Raw genomic sequence first — 23,003 nt, 5'->3', positions numbered from 1 at the left:
TACAACTGCAACTTGACTTGCAGTTAAGCTGACTACTTTCACTGAAAGGGCATTCCCATTCTGCTTCAAATTCAAACTCATTCCTTCCTTCTGCTCTTCCTTCTCTTCTCTGCTCATTTTTACTCTCCACCCTTCATTCTGGCTCTGCAACCTGTAAAATCCTTTCCACAAGCTGTTTCAACTCACTAAATTTTAACAGTTCTCCCACCATTCTAATGATCTTTTTCCTCCTGTTTTCAGTGGCTTTTCAGCAGCATTCCTCTAGTGGACACTGTTTACTGGATGACACATCCTCACTGAGACTTTGCCATTTATGTGCCTCTGCATTCTGTCCACAGCAAAATGCTTCTGAGCAGTAACTGTGCAGGTACTGAAAAGCACCTGTAGTTCAGTACCTGGCTACCATCATTTCACCAGTTTTACACCTAAAGGACCTTCCTGACATTTATTTCTATCGATAGTGATCTGCAAGTTCCAGCAGATCACCTCTATCAAAACAACACTTGAAAGCATCATCTAGTTGATTGGATAGGGCTGGATGATAGGTTGGACTGGATGACTGTGGAGGTCTTTTCCGACCTGCTTGATTCTATGATCTGGAGTTTGGGTTGCAAAGCAACAAGCAGCCACTGAGAGAAACATGTGGATCTTTAAAAATGAGTCATTTCACAGTATCCCAGTATCATCAGGGTTGGAAGAGACCTCACAGATCATCAAGTCCAACCCTTTACCACAGAGCTCAAGGCCAGACCATGGCACCAAGTGCCACGTCCAATCCTGCCTTGAACAGCTCCAGGGATGGCGACTCCACCACCTCCCCGGGCAGCCCATTCCAGTGTCCAATGACTCTCTCAGGGAAGAACTTTCTCCTCACCTCCAGCCTAAATTTCCCCTGGCACAGCCTGAGGCTGTGTCCTCTCGTTCTGGTGCTGGCCACCTGAGAGAAGAGAGCAACCTCCTCCTGGCCACAACCACCCCTCAACTAGTTGTAGACAGCAATAAGGTCTCCCCTGAGCCTCCTCTTCTCCAGGCTAACCAATCCCAGCTCCCTCAGCCTCTCCTCATAGGGCTGTGCTCAAGGCCTCTCCCCAGCCTCGTCGCCCTTCTCTGGACACGCTCAAGCATCTCAATGTCCCTCCTAAACTGGGGGGCCCAGAACTGAACACAGCACTCAAGGTGTGGTCTGACCAGTGCAGAGTACAGGGGCAGAATGACCTCCCTGCTCCTGCTGGCCACACCATTCCTGATGCAGGCCAGGATGCCACTGGCTCTCTTGACCACCTCGTTTTAAAATGCTACTCATAAAGCAGGTTTGGCCTTTTTCTGGTTAATATAAAAATCAAACACAGCAGCAAGGAACAAAACCTATGTACAAGAGAAAACCTACCAAGTGCTGGCACAACTTCCTAATGCTGTCACTGTCTTTGTCGACACCTGGAGACCCCAGACACATGTACCCTTCGTTTGACAGGTACACACGAAAACACCCCGTGTTTGAGTCTCCCTGAACTGAAGGGATGAAACTCGTTCAGAGAGTTTAAAGTGCTGCATGTGTAGCTCTAACAAAGGTGATACTGCTGCAAATGGAGGGAGAAGAGCTGATATGCTCGATTGCTTCCTCTGGGACTCTCAGCATGAGTTGAAGCTGTGGAAATGGTGATGGTTTGACCCCTCTTTTTTCCAGCTCTAACAGCTATACTGCCGAGAGAAGAGCAAGCAGTGGTAGGCCTGTTAGAGAAGCCAAGGCCACCACGTCCTCCCCAGAAGGCATGTCTGACCCCTAGCCGCACTTACTTTAGCTCTTGGATGCAAGGTGCTTCTTCAGGGACAGGGCTGGGGCTGTCTAGGCAGCAAACAGCATTCAGCACATAGCAGCAGCCTGCTCGACCCACAGCAACACCTCACAGCACAAAGGCCGGCGACGGCAGCTTCATCTCGCTTCGTCTCACTTCCCCGGGATGGCCCCGACGACGGGCTAGGGTCTTGCACCGGAGACAGCCCGAAGGAAAGCGCCCCTCGAATGAACTTGCTCCCCTCGTCGAGGTCTCCCTCTCGCCCCGGGACGGCTGAAGAAGGCCTGAGAAGACGGCGGGACGCTCGGTACCCGCAGCCCTCGCCAAGGGGGAGCAGGACGGGCGCCCGCGGTACGAGCCGTGAGACGGGAAGCGCCCGCGCACGGAGCGCCACCGGCGGCCCCGCCCCACATCCGGGCTCCTGCCAGCCGCCGCCGCGCCGCCGCCCGCTCCGTGTCAGGGAGGCGGCGGCGCAGGGAGGAGGCAGCGAAGATGGCGGCGGCGGTGGGGAGAGCCGGCTCCTTCAGCTCCTCTTCGTCCGGGCTCGGTCCGGCTGCCGCTTTTTCCTCTCCTTCGTCCGCCTCTACGGCCACAACGAACAACAACGCGGAGCTGCGGGCAGGCGGCGATGAGGACGATGGGCAGAACCTCTGGTAACCGCCCGCCCCGCCCCGTGGCCGGAGACCTGGGCGCGCTGGCCGTTACCGCCGTGGCGGGGGCGGCGAGGAGAGGGCCAGCTAATCCCCCTCCCGGCGCTCAGTCCCTGCCGGGCCGTGAGCTGCGGGGGGGCTCCTCCCCTCGGCCGTGGCAGCTCCTGCCATGCCTTCCCTTCTCCTGTGCCTTCCCCTCCGCCTTCCCCTCCCCATGCCTTCCCCCCGGGGAGGTGACGAGGGTGTGGGACCGGGAGGAAGCGGTATCCCCCCCTAAGCGCTGTCGTCTCTCCGCGCCAGGTCCTGCATCCTCAGCGAGGTGTCCACACGCTCCCGCTCTAAGCTGCCGTCGGGGAAGAACGTTCTCCTGCTGGGTGAGCAAAAGCATCCCGATCCCCTGCCGTGCCCTGCACACAGGCTTGCTTCCTAACCTGCTCCTCGGCGTCTGGAGCGGCTCTTCCTTAAGGTCCCGGTGGGGGGTGGGGGGCTGTGGGAGGGTGGTGGTGCTAAGTGCTGACTTAACCCTCTTGCTTCTTCCTCTGCGTGATTTCCCATGATTCTGGGTGTCAGCGCCCAGAGACACTGTAGGTATCCCCTTCATTTTAGGTACCCGGCAATAGTACCCCAACTGGGCGGCCCCCTCCCCAGTCCCGTAGTCGGAGGTGGCTTTGGAGGGTGGTTTTTATTGTCTTTCTCGCTCGGTGAGTGTTGAGTCCGGGGTGTGTGTGGCTCTGAAGCCTCTCTCGTTCGTGCAGCCGGCGCTGCTTGCTGGTCCTTTTGGTGTGTCATGCGAGCGCAAACCGCTTCCGTGTGCCCGAGTCCCAGTGACGGCTTCTCCCTGCTGGCCGAAGGGCGGGGCAGGCTCCATGGGCGTGTTGCCTGTGTCCTGCCCACATGCACCGAGCTCGTCAGCAGCAGTACCCTCGGCAAGTTGTGCAGCAGCTGCGGCATCGGTTACTGCCGCTGCCTTTCATTGTGTTCTCTTATCTCCACCCAGTGCGTTAGTCCAACCTTGCTTTTGGCGAGCGTTGGAAGTTAAAGGATGGGACTTTGCTGTAGGGTGATAATGAGAGACCCAGCTCTTATTCAGTATTGATGGAGAAAGGAAAAATGACACGCCAAGCAAATGTAAACGTTCGTGGGGGAGGAGGAGAAATGGATGCTATCAATTGTGTATGTACATGTGTATTATTACTACCAGAGTATTTGTTAGTGTGGTTTGTTGTTTGCTTGTTGTTTTTATTGGGGTAGGGTTTTTTGTCTGAAAGACAAATACTGTTACCCGCAGACAATTTAGGAATCTGAGAGGATGGATTTCTTAATTAGCTACTTCTTCCTTCCTTTGCCAACCTCCCTGTCCCCAGGAAGACTGTGTATCAGTATTTGGAAACATGGTTAGAACCCAGTATAAAGGTATTAGTGTGTACTGTCTGCACACTATGTATGTAGTCTTGTGGTTTGTGCTCTCATGGCAGTTTTCAGGTTAGATTTTTTCCTTCCATAATCCTAAAGCAATCACTAAGAACCTTTTCTCCCTGTTTTGATAAGCAGAGTGATGACTTGAAAGAGAAAACTGCAAGGATGATGGAATGGCCTAGTGAACCTGTTACAAAACTTTATAGCCTTTAATTTTTACTTATGTAATTAGGTAGAATGTTGAGATTTGAAGTTCCAGTGATATTAAAGAAAGGAAATGCTGGAGCGTGTCCAGAGAAGAGTGACGAAGCTGGTGGGAGGCCTGGAACACACACCCTGTGAGGAGGGGCTGAGGGAGCTGGGGGTGTGCAGCCTGCAGAAGAGGAGGCTCAGGGCAGAGCTCATTGCTGTCTGCAGCTACCTGCAGGGAGGCTGCAGCCAGGTGGGGTTGGGCTCTGCTGCCAGGCAAGCAGCAACAGAACAAGGGGACACAGTCTCAAGCTGTGCCAGGGCAGGTCTAGGCTGGATGTTAGGATGAAGTTGTTGGCAGAGAGTGATTGGCATTGGAATGGGCTGCCCAGGGAGGTGGTGGAGTGGCTGTGCCTGGAGGTGTTGAAGCCAAGCCTGGCTGGGGCACTTAGTGCCATGGTCTGGTTGACTGGCTAGGGCTGGGTGCTAGGTTGGGCTGCATGAGCTTGGAGGTCTCTTCCAGCCTGGTGGATTCTATGAAAGATTTTATAACGATTGGCAACTTTCTGTGTAGTATTTTGAAACTAAATTTAATTACTGTCATTGAAGCTGGAAGTTTCTTCTTCAAGTTGTGATCTTCATCAAGATTATATTCTTGCTTTTTCTCTCCCTTCTTAGCCAACCAGTCCTTAGTACTCAACAATTGGATATTGTGCTTCCTTCAGAACTAGAGAGGGCACCATAAAATGTTTCCAGCGCTCCTTTAGTTTGATAATCTGTTGTACACACCTTTTCTTCTTACCTGTTTATGTGGAGGTTTTGGAATGGCATCATGTAACACTGCTTTCTTTTTTGACTGATGTGGGTTTTTTTAAAAAGGTGTGCAGGTTTGTGGAAGAAATTCTAGTTCTTTCTTGGGAACTGTTTTCTAGAAAGCTGTGGTCCCAGAGAAAAAGTTTGGCATGTATTTAGGAAAAAGAACATCACATCTGAGGACTAGCCAATGTCCACATTTCTTATGGCAATGCCTAGTCCATCTATTACACTTCTTGTTCACTTACCAAGTCATAACACTGCTCTTGCAGCACAGTGGCACAGCAAAAGGAGAGATCGTAAGTATTCTGTATTGGACAGACTCCATATGTGAAGTTCTGTCTCTTCAGGCTTCTGAGCTGGGGGTTTGCAATTTTTCTCTTATTTCTCATTTCTTTTCTCATTCCCTCAAATAGTTTTGTACTTGTTGCTGTTGTTAATAGGGTTCACTTCTTGCTGTGACTACCTTCAGTTTCACCATGCTTTGAATACCTTTAAGCAGGAGTGGTAAAACTGGCCAGGGTCTTGGTGGTTTTCACTCATTTTGTGGCAGGCAAATACTTGCAGTATAAACAGTTATATTAATCAAAACTTTCTAGATGAAGCATGATATACAGTGACAGATGAATGCTTCTTTTCAGTACAGACTGCATTATGGAAAACCTGCATCCCACTTTCCTCCTAAAAAAAGGCAAAACCTCAACAGTAGAAAAAGAAAAACCAAAGAGAGAGAGCACAGAGGAACTTAGGTGCTTAGTGTTCTTCACTAAGCTCAACTTTTCTGATTTGCCTACAGCATTTATATTTTTCCAACAGTGCAGGTACTTGTATGCCTAGTTCTTCTGGGTACCTGGATGTATCTGACATGCTAATTCTGCTCTTTCAGTATTTATTTTTAGCTATGTTAACATCTCATTTTTAAGAACCTGGAAAGCAGTTCAAGACATCAAGAAACTAATAAATGTCTAGATACAGCACAGAGTTTTGTGAAGTGAAGGTTAACATCTAATACTGGTTATTATCTGCTCAAAATCAGCAAATAAACATGTTAACTAGCATATTTCTTATTCTCTAAAGTTGTTTCCCAGGCATTTTTTTTAGTAACTGTCTTTTTCTGAAGCCTTTAAACTTGGATTGACACCACATATTAGCCTAAAAGCGTTTTTCTGTTCTTGTTTGAACAAGTAATAAAGATACAAGCTTTCCTAATCTTCTGTCAAGCAAGTATGCTCTGATTCCTAGGCAGTTCAGTCCAGCTGACCATAGCTACCTCCTTCAGCAAACTGCACCAGCAGAAAATAGAAGATGTCTCTGCTTTAAGAAAACTCTGTGCTCTTGGTGATGTTTGCAGCTATTTTCTGCAGATAGCCAAAGGAATGTGGGGGGTTTTGGCTGATGTTGCTGGGTTGGTTTTGTGTTGATTGTTGTTTTTTTTTTTCCTCCTGGACTGTCTCTTCTGCTCAATTGTGTAATAAGGGTTGCTGATCAAAGGAGATGCTTTCTCTTTAGTGTAATGAGAAAACTGATGTTTGTAACTAGGAGCTTTCTTATTTGTTCCCTTCCTGATGTAATTATATCTGAACCAGTGAGTGGAATAAAGGAAGCAGCTAAAACGTCACCATTTCAAGTGATAGATGGAATGTGTAGTGCTGTAGAACGTGTGAAGGTTTGAAATCAGAGACCCAGACTAATTTCTCCACTAAACTGCCACATACGTTCAGCCAGTCATGTTCAAAGTCATTCCAGGATACACAAAAACATAGCCTCCCAGCTGCAAGTGAACTGAATAGTTGCTTTCTATCTGGCTTTGTGTTTCAAACTTTTCTCCATTTTTGAAGCAGAGTAGATTCTTTGCCAGCAATTCTAATGATGTCAAACCATGAAGTAACACACATAAGCCTGACTAAGTGTCTGCGCTGCACACTTGTGCTTCTACTGAATCACTTCCTTTTTGGGTTTCATGCATTTTCCTTCACTTGATAAAAGCTTTGAGTTTGGTGGGCAGTGGGTAGTCAACTACCTTGTGCCCACATTTTCTCTTTACCCCAGACATCTCACTTTACAAGGCCAGGCCTGTTTGTTTGAATCTTTGAGCTCTGCTCCTGTTCAGTGGCTGTCAGGATGCTTGAGAAGAGGCTCCCACACTCTGCAGCTAATTTACAGGTATGCACTCTTCAGTGTACATGGATTGGGAAGGCTGTTACTGTAGAAAATGGTACATCCTGTAAAGCACTTTTAGCTTACTACCTTCTTTTAGTGGACACATGGGATATAGTGAACTGCAGAACTCTTATATAGCAAATTGTCATATAGGAGAAATCTGCTTACTTAAATTGGAGCTCAACACGGCAAAAATTACTATTCCACTTGATTTTGTCCTGGTCAGATAGCTGAAAGTTTCACTGTGATCATTGTGTCATTACAGCTGATGAACCACTGTTGCATGATACTGTCTATATTGTTCATCACAAATGTTTAACTCCTTAGAACTGCAGAGGTTGTTAGATAGCTTGTATTCCTCCTCTTCAAACTTCTTCAGCTTCTACAGGCCATGAAAGCCTTCCAAATGTACCCAAGTTCTGTTTCAACCAGGTCAGCCAAACTTCTGAAGTGTCAATTGTTGGGATGGGGCAGTGACCTAGACAAAATTCTAAGTGCTTGTTTTGCAGCTCTTTTTTCAGAACTAAGTAGTACTTCTTCATTCTCTAGCTATAAAAGCCAGAATTGCATGGATGTGATGTAGTAAAACATACTTAGATCAGTATGTAAAGCTCTACAATTCTTGAATAGCATTTATTTTACCTTTTCTTTGCTGGTGATGTAATATGGGTTAATTGCATTTATTATGATTATTAATAGCCAAGTGAAAAGATCAATGAACAGTGATATTATCCATGTTAAATCACACCAGAAAGCTTACAAATAAGGCTCGAACACGCGGTTGTGGGTGTTTACATGGGGAACAGGCAATCCAAGCAGCTAAGCAAAAGTAGCAAAATACAAATGTTGAGCTTTTGGAAGGAGATTCCTGTGGTACAATATGCTGCTTGCCTTCTGGGGAGACTCGAGAGGCTCCTTGCTGCTGAAGCAGAAGGTACAATCAGTTACAGTTACAGAACAGAACCAAAGCAAAGCAAAAGTTTTAATTACAAAGAGGGTTTTTAGAATATTTACTCACAGGGAGGTTATTCTTCCCCTGTGCTCAGCACTGCTCAGGCCACACCTTGAGTGCTGTGTCCAGTTCTGGGCCCCTCAATTCAAGAGAGATGTTGAGGTGCTGGAAGGTGCCCACAGAAGGGCAACAAAGTTGGTGAGGGGCCTGGAACACAAACCGTATAAAGGAGAGGCTGAAGGAGCTGGGGTTGTTTAGCTTGGAGAAGAGAAGGCTCAGGGGTGACCTCATTGCTGTCTACAACTACCTGTAGGGAGGTTGTAGCCAGGTGGGGTTGGTCTCTTCTCCCAGGCAACCACCAGTAGAGCAAGGGGGGATAGCCTCAAGTTGTGCCAGGGGAAGTCTAGGCTGGATGTTAGGAGGAAGTTGTTGGCAGAGAGTGATTGGCATTGGAATGGGCTGCTCAGGGAGGTGGTGGAGGCACCATCCCTGGAGATGTTCAGGAAAAGCCTGGATGAGGCACTTAGTGTCATGGTCTGGTTGACTGAATAGAGCTGGGTGCTAGGTTGGGCTGGATGATCTTGGAGGTCTCTTCCAACCTGGTTGATTCTATGATTCTACAATAGTGTCTTCTGATTTTTGGGGCTGTAGTACAATTCCAGACAGTACCCAAACACTGTTGCCATCAATGGTTTGGTACCCATTGGAGGCTTTTGGAGTTTCCCCAGAGCTCTGGCAGGGTGCTGGGGTTGGCATGGTCTCTGACCTGTCTTGGTTCCTTCCTGGGCAGATGGTGTCCTTTTCAGAGCTGCTGACTCCTCATGAAGGTTTGCAGATGTGCAGGCAAGCACAGTGTCTTGCTGGTGGCAGTAACCTGCTCTCTCTCTCTCACTATGCAGACTGGTGAGGTTTAAGTGAGTTCTCCAGCTAGGAGCAGCTTACTGCTTTCAATTCATGCTAGGCTGGCTGTGGATTTTGGGCACCTTTTGTCAATAAGTTTTGCCTACTCAGGGATCAGTCTTGGCACCAGTCTTGTTCAGCATCTTTGTGAGTGACATGGACAGAGGCACTGAGTGCACTGTCAGCAAGTTTGCTGACCACACCAAGCTGTGTGGTGCAGCAGGCAGGCTGGAGGGAAGGGATGCCATCCAGAGGGACCTGGACAGGCTGCAGAGGTGGGCACAAGCCTACCTCAGGAGGTTCAACAAGACCAAGTGCAAGGTCCTGCAGCTGGGTCAGGGCAATCCCAAGCACAACTCCAGGCTGGGCAGTGAGTGGCTGGAGAGCAGCCCTGAGGAGAGGGACTTGGGGGTGCTCCTGGATAAGAAGCTCAGCATGAGCCAGTAGTGTGCACTTGCAGCCCAGAGAGCAACCAGAGCCTGGGCTGCATCAGGAGAAGTGTGGCCAGCAGGGCCAGGGAGGTGATTCTCCTCCTCTACTCTGATCTGGTGAGACTCCACCTGGAGTACTGCATCTAGTTCTGGAGCCCCTGGGACAAGAGGGATTTGGAGATGCCAGAGTGTGTCCAGAGAAGGGCCACTGTGATGATCAGAGAGCTGCAGCAGCTCTGCTGTGAGCACAGACTGAGAGAGTTGGGGCTGTGCAGTCTGCAGAAGAGGAGGCTCCCAGGTGACCTTCTTGTGGCCTTCCAGGATCTGAAGGCGGCTACAGAAAAGCTGGGGAGAGACTTTGTAGGCTGTCAGGGAGTGGCAGAAGTGGGGGGAATGGAGCAAAGCTGGAGATGGGGAGATTCAGCCTGGAGGTGAGGAGGAAGTTGTTGAGCATGAGGGTGGTGAGAGGCTGGAATGGGTTGCCCAGGGAGGTGGTTGAGGCCCCATGGCTGGAAGTGTTTCAGGCCAGGCTGGCTGAGGCTGTGGGCAGCCTGCTCTAGGGTAGGATGTCCCTACCCATGGCAGGAGGATGATCCTTGTGGTCCCTTCCAACTCTGACTAGTTCTATGATTCTACTGCTTGGAGGCTCTTAATGCCTCTCCCGAGTAAACTGAGGCATGGCAAAGTTTCCAGGTGTACAAGCTTGAAGCATCAACACTTGTTACACAGCAAAGCTGGTCTGAAACATGGTGAAGCATGGCAACAGCATGGTGAGGCAGAGCACAATGAGGCAGAGCAGCTGTTTACAACTTTGCTCCTATTTTGTCAGTGGCCTGGGTCTGATTTGGCTGCACTTGGCCACAGAGGTTCACCAGTCAGAATGGCACTTTGCTAAGCTACCCATATTAGGTGAAGCCAGGGACTTGTTTTACCCAAATTTGGGAAAGCACAGGCTATGCATGAACAAGTGTATGCTCCTTGTTTTTCCACCAGAGTAAACTTGGTGGCTCCAGGCCTTTTGTTCTTTTCCTGTGCTACTCCCAGCTCTGGTAGAGAGAAGAGAGGAGTGGGAGATCATGTCTGGACAAGCCAGGACACATATCAGGCCTATTTTGGCCTTCCATGATAGCTAGAGGTATGGCTGATTACTGGATCTATCTCTGAGATAGTTCTTATGATGATGAACAGTGAAATCAATTGTGCTTCTGTATTTTCCAGGCAGGTTAGTGGCAGGAGTCCAAATAAAGATGTCCCTCTTATAATAATATGGGAACATTCTAGTTGGGTAATGAACCTGGGTAAGATACATTAGATGACTTACTGCTGTGTTGAAGTAAAAGGCATGCATGAGAGAGAGATGCTGTAGAATTCGCTGCAATATTTGACTTTCTCTGTGGGTTTCTCCAAGCCTAAGTAAAACTGCTGCTGCTGCTCTAGTTCCCACAGTCAGGCCATGGGCTCTTGTGGCACACAGCTTGACAAAAGGCATGCTGAAACACTTGGCTACAATCTGCTTTCTAGCATGTTGTAATGCAGAAGTACAAAGATACACCTCAGAAAAGTTACTTAATGTTTCAGTGCCACAAGGATACCCAATGAATTGTGTGTGAAAGGAAATGCTTAGGTGGTGGAGTAAAACAAACTTAGAGGAGAAGTGTTTTGTCCAAGCTGCAGCTCATAACATAGTGACAAGTTGACAGTTTGATAGGACCTAGTTATTGGAAACTTCCATGTTGTGTCAGGGGATTTTAGAGAGGATTTCATCAGTGCAATTGATCTTATTTTTTGGTTCTCTAAAACTGAATTTGGCCTACTCTGATTATTTTGGCTTTGTTCTGCAAAAAAAAAAGGCATTCTTAGTTAGCACAGTATGTGTAAGTAAGTCTTGTTCACTAATAGATGTCTGTGGAAAGGGCAGTTATTAGCTAAAGTACTGTATCTTTAAAATACCTATACTGCTCATCTGCTGGGTTCTAGTAGGAAGCAGACCATTGTGTTTTCACCACACTAGAATTCAGACATTCCACAGCATGCAATAAAGATCACTCTGTGACTCTGGAGAGGCATCTTTGACCCGTTTGATAAATCAGGTTTGGTTTTGGTGACTTTGCTCTGTGACATTTAAGTGAAGTGGATTTTTTTTTTCTATTACTAGAAATACTCAATGTTTTGGTTTGTAAATAGCAGATGTGGGTTGTTGTGCTCAGGAGCTGTCTTTTGTTCTGTGAAAGTTACAGAACTCTTTCCCAAATGTATGCCTTTTGGGTTAGGAGACATAGAAGGGGTAATTAGGACCATTCTCTCTGCTTTTGCTTGGCCTTGCTTGAACATACTTTTTAGAGCTGAGTTGTATTGTTTCCAGTGCAGCTGCACTGTATTCAGCTGGATTTTCCAGTTGCATTGACCTGAGTTTTAATTGATGAATTAAAAAGCAGACCAAAAACAATCCATCAAGGAGGCAGTAGGATTGGAGGTTACACACAACCAGGTGCACCCAGGGCCTTTCAAAGAGTTGTTGGAGAAAAACCCAGAGCCCTGGGCTGTAAGGGATTAGACTAACTACCGATGACGCGCAAGGAACGTTGACTTCTTGCTTCTTTGGCTGGCTCTGTATCACAGTATCCCAGTATCATCAGGATTGGAAGAGACCTCACAGATCATCAAGTCCAACCCTTTACCACAGGGCTCAAGGCTAGACCATGGCACCAAGTGCCACGTCCAACCTTGCCTTGAAGTGCCCCAGGGACGACAACTCTACCACCTCCCCGGGCAGCCCATTCCAGTGTCCAATGACTCTCTCAGGGAAGAACTTTCTCCTCACCTCCAGCCTAAATCTCCCCTGGCACAGCCTGAGGCTGTGTCCTCTTGTTCTGGTGCTGGCCACCTGAGAGAAGAGAGCAACCTCCTCCTGGCCACAACCACCCCTCAGGTAGTTGTAGACAGCAATAAGGTCTCCCCTGAGCCTCCTCTTCTCCAGGCTAACCAATCCCAGCTCCCTCAGCCTCTCCTCGTAGGGCTGTGCTCAAGGCCTCTCCCCAGCCTCGTCGCCCTTCTCTGGACACGCTCAAGCATCTCAATGTCCCTCCTAAACTGGGGGGCCCAGAACTGAACACAGCACTCAAGGTGTGGTCTAACCAGTGCAGAGTACAGGGGCAGAATGACCTCCCTGCTCCTGCTGGCCACACCATTCCTGATGCAGGCCAGGATGCCACTGGCTCTCTTGGCCACCTGGGCACACTGCTGGCTCATGTTCAGGCAGGTATCAATCAGTACCCCCAGATCCCTCTCTGTCTGGCTGCTCTCCAGCCACTCCGACCCTAGCCTGTATCTCTCCATGGGGTTGTTGTAGCCAAAGTGCAGCACCCTGCACTTGGAGCTATTGAACCCCATCCCATTGGACTCTGCCCATCTGTCCAGGCGGTCAAGGTCCTGCTGCAGAGCCCTTCTGCCCTCCAACCCAGCCACATCTGCCCCCAGCTTGGTGTCATCTGCAAACTTGCTGATGACTGACACTCTTGACACGTTTTGGTGGGGAAACAATTAAAGTAAAATTCAGAACTTCACATCTGTCCTGTAGAAAATACAGTGATTACTTTTCCAAGTACAGACTGCTGTGAGAAGTATGAAATGCCTTGTTCAAAGCCAAGTGAAACTCTACTTCTGTTTCCATTTTCTAAATGGAAAAAAGAATGGAAATAGTAAATATTCTTTATTTTAAAATACTTAAGTTATAGACAAGTTCTGTACTAAAGAGCCTAAGCTTTCTCTAATGTGATAGTTTATGGTTGAAGAGTTTAAGTAGCAGTTGATAGATAAGTGCCTGCCTGCGTTCACAGAAGGCAATTCGTTCACCTCATTGCCCATTCTTTGCCCTCTGGGTGACCGTTCTGCTAAAGTCTGTACTGCAGCACAACATTTAGTGATACTTAATTTTCTGCTCAGTAAACATACTTTTTGCCTGGAGTAGTGAGGAAAGGAGTCTGGGCAGGGGTTTTATTGTGGCTTCCTGTCCGTTTGACTGCGTGACAAGGAAGATGTCATCCAACTCTGTTTTGTAGACAGAGTAGCACCTTGGACAGAGAAGCTTTGGTGAGCACGACCCCAGACGTGAGCTCATCAGAGGAGTGAAGTGTAGCAGTGTGGGCATAAAGTTGAAATGGCTTTGTTTAGTTAACAAGATAGTGAAATACTGCCTGTAAGCAGATTGGTTTGGCCTTGTTTCAACTCCTTCCTCTCCTGTCTTTTCTGCAAAATTAAAGACTGAGAGACCTGGGGCTGTTTAGTGTTGAGAAGAAAGGGCTGAGAGCAGGTCTTACCAGTGTCTATAATACCTGACAGGTGGGTGTAAAGGCTCTTTTCAGCAGTGCCCATCGACAGGACAAGGAACAACAAGTACAAGCTAGAACACAGGATGTATGAGCTGAAAATGAGGAGACACTTCTTTGTGGTGAGGGTGGTGGAGCACTGGAACAGGCTACACAGAGAGGCTGTGGAGTCTCCTCCTCTGGAGGCATTCAAAACCCAGCTGGTTGCATTGTAGTGTGGCCTGTCCTAGGTGATCCTGCTTTGGCTGGAGGTTTGGACTTGATGATCTCCAACCCCTAACACAATGTGATTCTGCAAAATATTTGTCTCTCTTCTACTGGTGTTCATCTTTGGTGTATAGCAGTGCTTGCCAGAAGCATCACTTTTGATTCCTCACTGCAAGATTAGCCTCTAAGTACAATTTCATGTGATGGACAGCTTTAGTTCTCTAGGATTTGCTCTGGAAAAATAGGACCTTGTATGTTTCTTGCAAAAGGATGTAAAATCTTAAATTTGCACTAATCTAGGCAGCTGCTTTGCATCCTTGAAAGGGAGTTGCCTTATTTGTAGACTGGTTAGCTTATGCATTGCTAACGTGTTTCGGACCACTTGTCTGTATTGCTTCTAACTGTTTTCTCCACAGATCTTCTGGTTTCTCTTGCATCATTTGCAAACTGTGTTTTTTCTCTTCACTTACCTGAGTAATTAAAGTAGTGTAAGTCCCTTCAAACTTCAGCGATGCATCACTGGCTTCCTAGTAAATGATGAACACCTCTTGCTGCATGCAGTGACTTGTACCCACCTACTTGCTCCTGGCATTTTGGAAGGGGTGGATACTTGGTAAGAAGATGGGAGTAGAAAATCTTACATATGGAACAGATTAAATAGTTCTGTGATGGGAGGCTGAAATGATGACTGTGTGTCCAAAGGTACTAATTTTGCATCAAATCAACTTGTCTTATGCTGTGATGTTAAAATTTATCTTGAGGTGGAGTCTGAATGTAATTACTGGGAAACTTGAGGAGGGAAGATAGAAATGCAGTTCTTATGTTGATGTAGGATATTACCTCAGTGATACCAAACTTTATTGTACTTCAGGCATTTGTACAAATTTTAGACTACTTAAAAGTATCTTCTTTTTTAACCTTTAGAACTTTTCATAACCTTAGATGATGAAGGTTATGAAAGTTACTGCAACTTAAGTCTAAGATGTTTCTTAGACTTAAGTTGCAGTAACTTCTGTTACAGAGGTACTTTGCAGAAGACACTACTCTTCCACAGCAACAGGTTACATTCTTTAATGCCACATGTGTGAAACAAACTAGTACCTAACAAAACTTACCTAGAAAATAACTATTCTGACAAAGTAAGAAAGCTGCTGAGTGCAACACCTCTTTAAAAGGATTAGCCAGTTTTGGGTTCTCTTGTCTTTTGAGCCTTCTTCTGGCACAGATTAATTGAAGTTGCCTGTTTGAAAATGTAAAATAACAGAATGAATCATACAGAAATTGCTGGCAAGAGTGATAGCAACTTACACAGCATAACATGTCAGTGCAGCAGCTCAAAGCCTCCCCAGTGTTTTGTTGATGACAAATCTAGGAAACTTGGATAAATGCTTGGATGAAGGCAGGGGAGGTATTGTAGTTCATCACAGGATGTCAGGGGTTGGAAGGCGCCCAGAGAGATCCCTGAGTCCAACTGCCCTGTCCTCTGGCAGGACCACACAATCTAGCTCAGGTCAGAGGAGCACATCCAGGCAGGCCTTGAAAGTCTCCAGCGAAGGAGACTCCATAACCTGTCTGGGGAACCTGTGCCAGTGCTCTGGGACCCTTACAGTGAATAAATTCCCCTTTGTGTTGAGGTGGAGCCTCCTGTGCTGCCGCTTCCATCCATTGCTCATTGTTCTGTCACAGGGAGTGAGTGAGAAGAGCCTGTCCCATCCCCCTAGTTCATCTGTAGTGATGAAACCGAAATTTTTTCACTTCTTGGAATTTTTATTTAAATAACACTCAGGAAGAGAACTTGTTTAATTTGGATGAATAGAAACGAGCTGTGCTTTCCAGCATTTAACAACCTGTAACTGTGTTATTAGAGCCATCTTGCCTTAATACAGTTAAGGAACTAGCAAACAAACTCTGAACTGCTGAAAAAGTGAAACTGATACAACTTCTGACCTAGTTGGTTGGCCAGGGCTGGATGCTAGGTTGGACTGGATGAGCTTGGAGGTCTCTTCCAACCTGACTGATTCCATGATTCTTTTTTTTCCCTTAGCTTTTCTGTAATTAGTCAAATCTTAAACTTCAGTTCTGATCTTCTTTCTCTCCCTCCCTGCTTTTATATTTTTAATGCAGTAATCTTGGGAATGATGCATTGAGTAAATTCAAAGTTAGTCTATCAAAGTGTGCTTATACTGTGAGTGTCGCTGGTTATCCAAGCTCCCTTCTTTAGGGGAGAGAATAGGGAGGGCTTAGATTGCAGGCCTGCCACTGCTGTGTGTGTATCCAACCACACATGCACTGGAAGGTAGTGGGCTTACTCTTTCTCACCTCTTTTGGAGATCTGTGAAAGAGAAAAGATTCAAAGAAACCTATAAATCTAAGGACACAGGTTTGCCTTCTTTGGCCTGGGGTCATGTGCTGCTTGATGGGAGTGAGTTCTAAATTGTGTTCTTCTGATGGTAAGACTTTAGGTCTGCTTCAGAGACTGTGAACCTTTCGGTTGCAGTTGAAAGACTGAAGTAGTTTAAGATGTTTAACTACTCCTTAAGGAATCTTTTAAAGTAAGTATGGTTAAGAGCCTGTTTCAGATTGGGTAGTTAGTGGAATAATTGCACTTACCAATAATTAGAAATCAGGTCTGAAGCAGAGGCCTGCACTTTGAACAGACAAATGAGTTGGGCAAAGCCTGTTACATGTCGAAATTTTAATGAGGTCAGTCAGCCTGTTGGTTTACTGCTTGCCCCAGGTGGTTTTTAATGTAACTGTGATTAAAGATTGAGTGGTATCTACCTCCTGTCTCTCCAGGTGAAGATGGAGCTGGTAAAACTAGCCTAATAGGAAAAATTCAAGGCATAGAAGAATACAAAAAAGGAAGAGGAATGGAGTATTTGTATTTAAATGTGCACGATGAAGATCGAGATGGTAAGCTGGGGTTTTTAATAGCTTCACTCAAAAGCAACGGCTCAGTAGTGTGATTTGGAATGACATTGGGATGTTTTTCTTCCGTTATGACTTGCTTAAGCCGTGAGTGAGTGTTTCATGATGAGTGTGTTTCTCAGTATAATTACTTCAGTAGACACAATGACCACTTAAATGATAGGGGAGGAGAGAAAACAGTCAAAAGAAAAGGCTGAAAATACCAAGGAAGCAATCTTAGCTGCAGCATTCTAAGTCTGTATAGTCCTCAGGCCTAGAGGAAAAGATTCCTAGGTTTTTACTTTGTATCCTCATTATTTTAGCAAGTATTTATCTTTGTGAGCATACAGAGAAACTTTTTTCTTGGTAGTATCACAATCTGCAAGGCTGCATACCATGTATTGATGGATAGGAAAATGTGCACAATGCTAAAGGAGGTTTAAAAAATATGGGTGAAAACAATAAAAAACTGCAGAGCACCAATCAAAAAAAATAAGAGGAAGGAGAAATAAAGTAGAATCTGTGTTTGAGCTGGCTTGAGTGGGGATTATGACTAGAAGGTAAGAAAGACCAAACACCTGCAGTCATGGAGTGGATAATTGATGCTTATTTGTGGGGAATTGAGGGAAGGAGTATCACCAGCCACTGCAGAGGTACTGTGAATTATCTAGGGAGTGTGAGTAATGACACACTGAGAGCAGTGCAGGGAAAATGGGAATTCTTGCCTATACTGTAAAGTATAGGTACTAGGAAAAGTTGTCATCTTCCCTTTCTGAAATCACCTGCTTACCTGATTGCCACGTCTGGTTATTGGTCTCAAAGGTCAGTAGGCCAGGGTTAAGAGGATTGGGAGTTTGATTGAAATGTTTTCCTCAGAAGATCTGTAATGAGTAATAAAAACATAGTGGAAGGCAGAATGTAGTCGTGTGAAGCTGTGTGATTTTGAATCAACAGCTCTTCAGCTACTGCAGAAGTGTCTCTGAACACTGGAGTATGATGTTTCAAGGGGAAGAAGGCAGTGGGGTGGTCTGTTTATGCAGTGACTGTCATTTTGCAAATCTGAAGAACAACTTTCTTCTCAGAACTTGCTTAGGTGGTGGAGTAAAACAAACTTAGAGGAGAAGTGTTTTGTCCAAGCTGCAGCTCATAACATAGTGACAAGTTATTTGATGGTTTGATATGACCTAGTTATTGGAAACTTCCATGTTGTGTCAGGGGATTTTAGAGAGGATTTCATCAGTGCAATTGATCTTATTTTTTGCTTCTCTAAAACTGAATTTGGCCTACTCTGATTATTTTGGCTTTGTTCTGCTCCAGTTCTCTGAAGGGCCATGGTACATCCTGCACTTGAAACATTCTCTAGGCATATCACATTGTCGTTTTAAAAGGGAGATAGCGGCTCTTGAGAGGGAAGCAGACCAGGAGCTGAGCAGGGATGTCTGAGTTCAGTCAATTCTCCCCCAATAGCTCTTACATAGCTTGAAGTAAGTCTCAAATTGTATATATGTTGTTTTTTTGTAGACCAAACAAGATGTAATGTATGGATTTTGGACGGTGACCTCTATCACAAAGGTCTGCTTAAATTTGCGATGGATGCGAGCTCTCTAAAGGACACTCTAATTATGTTGGTAGTAGACATGTCTAGGCCTTGGACTGCACTGGATTCTTTACAGAAATGGGCAAGTGTTGTAAGAGAACATATTGACAAGTTAAAAATTCCTCCTGAAGAAATGAAAGAAATGGAACAGAAATGTGAGTATTCTGCAAATACACAGGAATCCTTTTAGATCAAACATGTTTAACACTCTCTGCACCATTGCATCTCTCCATTGCAGTCTGTTTTGTTCTGTAGAAATGCTACATATCATTAGATGTTATCAAGCAAGTAAAGCTGTAGATAAGGTTCAGGTCTTACCTGCATATGTAAAGTACAAGTATTGTTTTCTAACAGAACTACCTTAACTGGGAGGGGTAAGCTGTTGGAATGAACATAGCAGAATTTTTCTAGGAAACATTCTCTCAAGTGAAAAATCCTTCTTAGCTTTCCATTTAATCAGTAAATCACTGCATCAACTTCTTCACTTCTTAACTGTTGCTGTCTTGGTTGGCCCAGAGAATACGGGGCATGAGCTCTGCCTACCAAAAGTGAAAATGTTGACAAGTTTCATGACAGCATTGTATTGGCTGTGATTTTTCTACTTGAAGAGTTTTACCATAATTATTATTGCCACTAATTCAGCTATATGTTTGCTTTTGACATGGATGTCATACAGCTTCATCAGTGTCTTGTCTTTTCAGTTTTAAGCATGCAGAACGCAAAGACGTTGCAGGATTCTTTAAACTGCACTGACTGAACTCAGTAAGATAGAATCATAGAATGGTTTAGGTTGGAAGGGACCTCAAGGATCATCCAGTTCCAACCCCCTGCCATAGGCAGGGACAGCTCCCACTAGAACAGGTAGCTCAAGGCCCCCTGGGCAACCTGTGCCAGTATCTCACCACTCTCACTGCAAAGAACCCTTTCCTAACATCTAGTTTGAATCTCCCCTCTCCCACTTTAAACCCATCCCCTCTTTTCCTGTCATTACAAGACCTTGTCAATAGTCCCTCCACAGCCTTCCTGTGGCCCCCTTCAGATACTGCAAGGCCACTCCACTCAAAGCCTTCTCTTCTCCAGGCTGCACAGCCCCAACTCTCTCAGCCTGTCCTCAGAGCAGAGCTGCTGCAGCCCTCTCAGCATCTTGGTGGCCTCCTCTGCACTGGCTCCAACAGTTCCATGTCCTGCTTGTGTTGGGGGGTCCAGAACTGCACCCAGGACTGCAGGCAGGTGGGGACTGAGGAGAGCAGAGCCAAGGGGCAGAATCCCCTCCCTTGCCCTGCTGCCCACACTGCTCTTGCTGCAGCCCAGCACAGGGTTGTGTCTGGGCTGCACTCACACTGCAGGCTCCTGTGGAGCTTTTCATCATCTCAGACCTCCAGGTCCTGTTCCTCAGGGCTGCTCTCAGCCATTCCCCACCCAGCCTGGAGCCATGCTTGGGGTTTCACATCATAGCTCTGTGTTACTTTTGGGCAGCCACTGTATTTCCCTTGGGGTACCAAAACCTGAGTCTTTCCTATTCATCTCTGTGAATTACTACAAGGAAAAACATTTTGAGAAAGTGAAGAGCATTACACTGTGGTTACAAGCTTTTGGGTTGTTATTTTGGAGAGGGTTTGTTTGTGAGCACATGTATCAAGTACCACCCTCCCCACCCCTAATGAGTTTCAGGGTAGGATTTTACTGGATGAAAGCAGTAAGGACACAGTATTTCTGTTATCAAAAAAGTGAAAGCTGATAGTTTTGCTTCTTTAGTTGAATAGAGTATTGAAACTGCAATAATCCAGACCAGATAAAGTGAATCAAGAAAAACAGGTACTCATTCAAAGTTTTGTCTACGTTCTTGTTCTGTCATCATTTGCTCTGATTCTTAGGGATATTGGTGGTCTGTGTAGTGGATAGAACAAGGCCTAGACACAGTCCAGGTATGGCTGGAAGCTGGTGGTACTTCATGTGTTACGTGGCAGGCTACAGCCTGGCCCAACCAAAAGAAGGAGGGAGAATTCTTAGTTGCCTGCCTGACTTCTGGCAATGCTGTCTTATTTGTTCTTGTGTCAGGCTCAGTGCTCATGAGTGACTTGTGCAAGCTGATTTAACTTGCTAACAGCACTGACACCTACCGACAGTTTGTGCGTGGTGTTCTCTGGAGGTGCTTGGCTGTGTTTGTCTTCCAGTTCAGCAACAGAACAAGGGGACACAGTCTCAAACTGTGCCAGGGCAGGTCTAGGCTGGATGTTAGGAGGAAGTTGTTAGCAGAGAGAGTGATTGGCATTGGAATGGGCTGCCCAGGGAGGTGGTGGAGTCACTGTCTCTGGAGGTGTTGAAGCCAAGCCTGGCTGGGGCACTTAGTGCCATGGTCTGGTTCATTGACTCAGGCTGGGTGCTAGGTTGGGCTGGATGATCTTGGAGGTCTCTTCCAACCTGGTTGATTCTCTGATTCTAGCAACTGTGTGAGAAGGTTTGGAATAGCTCTTCCTATTACTGAGTTCAGCTGTTTCTAATGAAGCATTGTGGCCTGGTTGTTTTAATCCTGTCTGTAAGGAAAACCTGAGGTTGTAATCCAGAGTATGTGAGCTGTGTTATCCTACATCAATCCTTTTTACTGTTTTCTGTGCTTCTATAAATATTGTCCATACAATGGGAGTTTCAGGAACCCACTGGAGGACTTTTAGCACTGGGGTAGTGTGATTTTTATTTTAACACACAGTTATCTTGGAACAGACAGGATGCTATGTAGAAGAGAGTCCCTTGAGTGGCTGGTGTATCTTGATTACAACTCTTGGGACTAAAACAGTCAGTTTGGGAGGATTTCAGAAGATCTTAGCCCAGACTGAAGTGGCAGCATTCTCTGAATAAGCCTGAGTTGAGTGTTCAAATAGAGGTGATAATCTGTGCATCTGCTTGTTGCTATTGTGAACTCCAAGATATATAGAAAAGTACAATAATTGTGGCCTAATAAATCTTCTCTAAGGTGTTGAAACAATTCACAGCATGCAGTGGGTCGAAAGGGACCTTTAAAGGTCATCTAGTCGAACCTCCCTGCAGTGAGCAGGCCCATTCCCAACTAGATCAGATTGCTCAGAGCACTATCAAGCCTGACCTTGAATATTCATTTCCAGGAATGTCAATCTGAATCATAGAGTCAACCAGGTTGGAAGAGACCTCCAAGATCATCCAGTCCAACCTAGCACCCAGCCCTAACCAGTCAACCAGACCATGGCACTAAGTGCCTCATGCAGTCCTTTCTTGAACACCTCCAGGGATGGTGCCTCCAGCACCTCCCTGGGCAGCCCATTCCAGTGCCAATCACTCTCTCTGGCAACAGCTTCCTCCTGATATCCAGCCTAGACCTCCCCTGGCACAACTTGAGACTGTGTCCCCTTGTTCTGTTGCTGGATGCCTGGGAGAAGAGGCCACCTCCCACCTGGCTACAACCCTTCTCTACCTTTAAAACCATTGCTCCTCATCCTATTGCTAGATGCTCTTGTAAACAGTCCCTTCCCAGCTTTCTTGGGTGTTACAAGGTCTCCCTGGAGCCTTCTTTCTCCAGGCTAACTCCAGCTCTACCAGCCTGTCTTCATAGAAGAGGTGCTCCAGCCCTCTGATCGTTTTTGTGGCCCTCCTCTGGACCTGTTCCATCAGGTCTATGTCCTCTGTGTGTTGCGGGACCCAGAACTAGACCCAGTACTCCAGGTGAGGTCTCACCAGAGCAGTCTTGCTCTGTTTGTTCAGGTGATGGTTTTCTAGATGTAATTTCAGAGGGCTTTAATCAGTTGAGTGAAGCTAAGGTGGATTAAGATGAATCAGCACAAGGGAGTGAGACTGTCTCAGAGTAGTTAGCTGCTAGTATGCATGATTCAGCTGAACTGTCTTGCTACCTACTTTTTTTGTTTGATGAATCTGCACGCATTACTCATGGAAAAATCACCAGTGGTGGGTTTGGAAGATCCCTGTGCTTGCTGCACTGGGTATGACATGGGGTGGGAAAGGTACAGGCACTTGTCTAACCTTGCATCCCTGACTGCAGAACACCGAGTGACCGAGCAGTAAGAGATTTGAGTGTGTGCATCTGCACCTGGCTGGACTTAACTTGTAACTTTTATCCTGTTATTTTCCAACTCAACCTCCTGGCTAAATATTACAGTAGTAGCTGATTTATTTTAATAGCATATGAAGTATTTGGTGTGCTCTTGCCTATTTATAAAGCTGTTTAATAACTAATGTTTGTGTATTCTTTTTTGCTTCTCAACTACTGTAGACTCACTGTATAGTGTGGACAAAAGGGTTTTAGGTAAAACCTGGCTTATGGTGGCAGTGAAGTGATATGAATAAGGTTTAATTATGTTTATTCTGACAAAGTCTTCCCTTAATTTTGACTAGAAGATCACAAAGGAACTTGTATGCTTTAGAAAATGTACCAAGCAATAACAGTTCACAATGATAAAGTGAAACTGGTGCAGTGCTGACCTCATGGCCAGTTTTATCTAGTCATGTTCTTCTGGCTGTCGGTGAAGCAGCCCTCAGACCTACTGGTTCTCTCCTGTGCTGCACAGAGCAAAAAAGCAGTCTGCACTTGGTGCACACTTGGGTGTTCTTCAAGAGAAAGAAGCAGAAGTACTATAGTTAACAGTGCTAGAGGAAATCATTGTTGATATAATAAAGT

General features: G+C 46.1%; 1 protein-coding gene across 1 annotated transcript in view; it reads left to right on the top strand.

Moving 5' to 3' along the window:
• Positions 1-2,285: 2,285 nt before the first annotated feature.
• The window catches only part of DYNC1LI1 (dynein cytoplasmic 1 light intermediate chain 1), a 31,505-nt gene continuing 10,787 nt past the window's right edge, over positions 2,286-23,003 (top strand). Inside the window, exons 1-4 of the mRNA XM_064169606.1 lie at positions 2,286-2,446; positions 2,744-2,817; positions 16,633-16,749; positions 18,265-18,495. Coding sequence (XP_064025676.1) covers positions 2,286-2,446; positions 2,744-2,817; positions 16,633-16,749; positions 18,265-18,495 — 583 coding nt within the window. The remainder of the gene's footprint in view (positions 2,447-2,743; positions 2,818-16,632; positions 16,750-18,264; positions 18,496-23,003) is intronic.

This window comes from Pogoniulus pusillus, chromosome 32 (genome assembly GCF_015220805.1).
Source record: "Pogoniulus pusillus isolate bPogPus1 chromosome 32, bPogPus1.pri, whole genome shotgun sequence".
Classification (NCBI taxonomy): domain Eukaryota; kingdom Metazoa; phylum Chordata; class Aves; order Piciformes; family Lybiidae; genus Pogoniulus; species Pogoniulus pusillus.
This window is presented reverse-complemented; position numbering and strand designations above follow the sequence as displayed.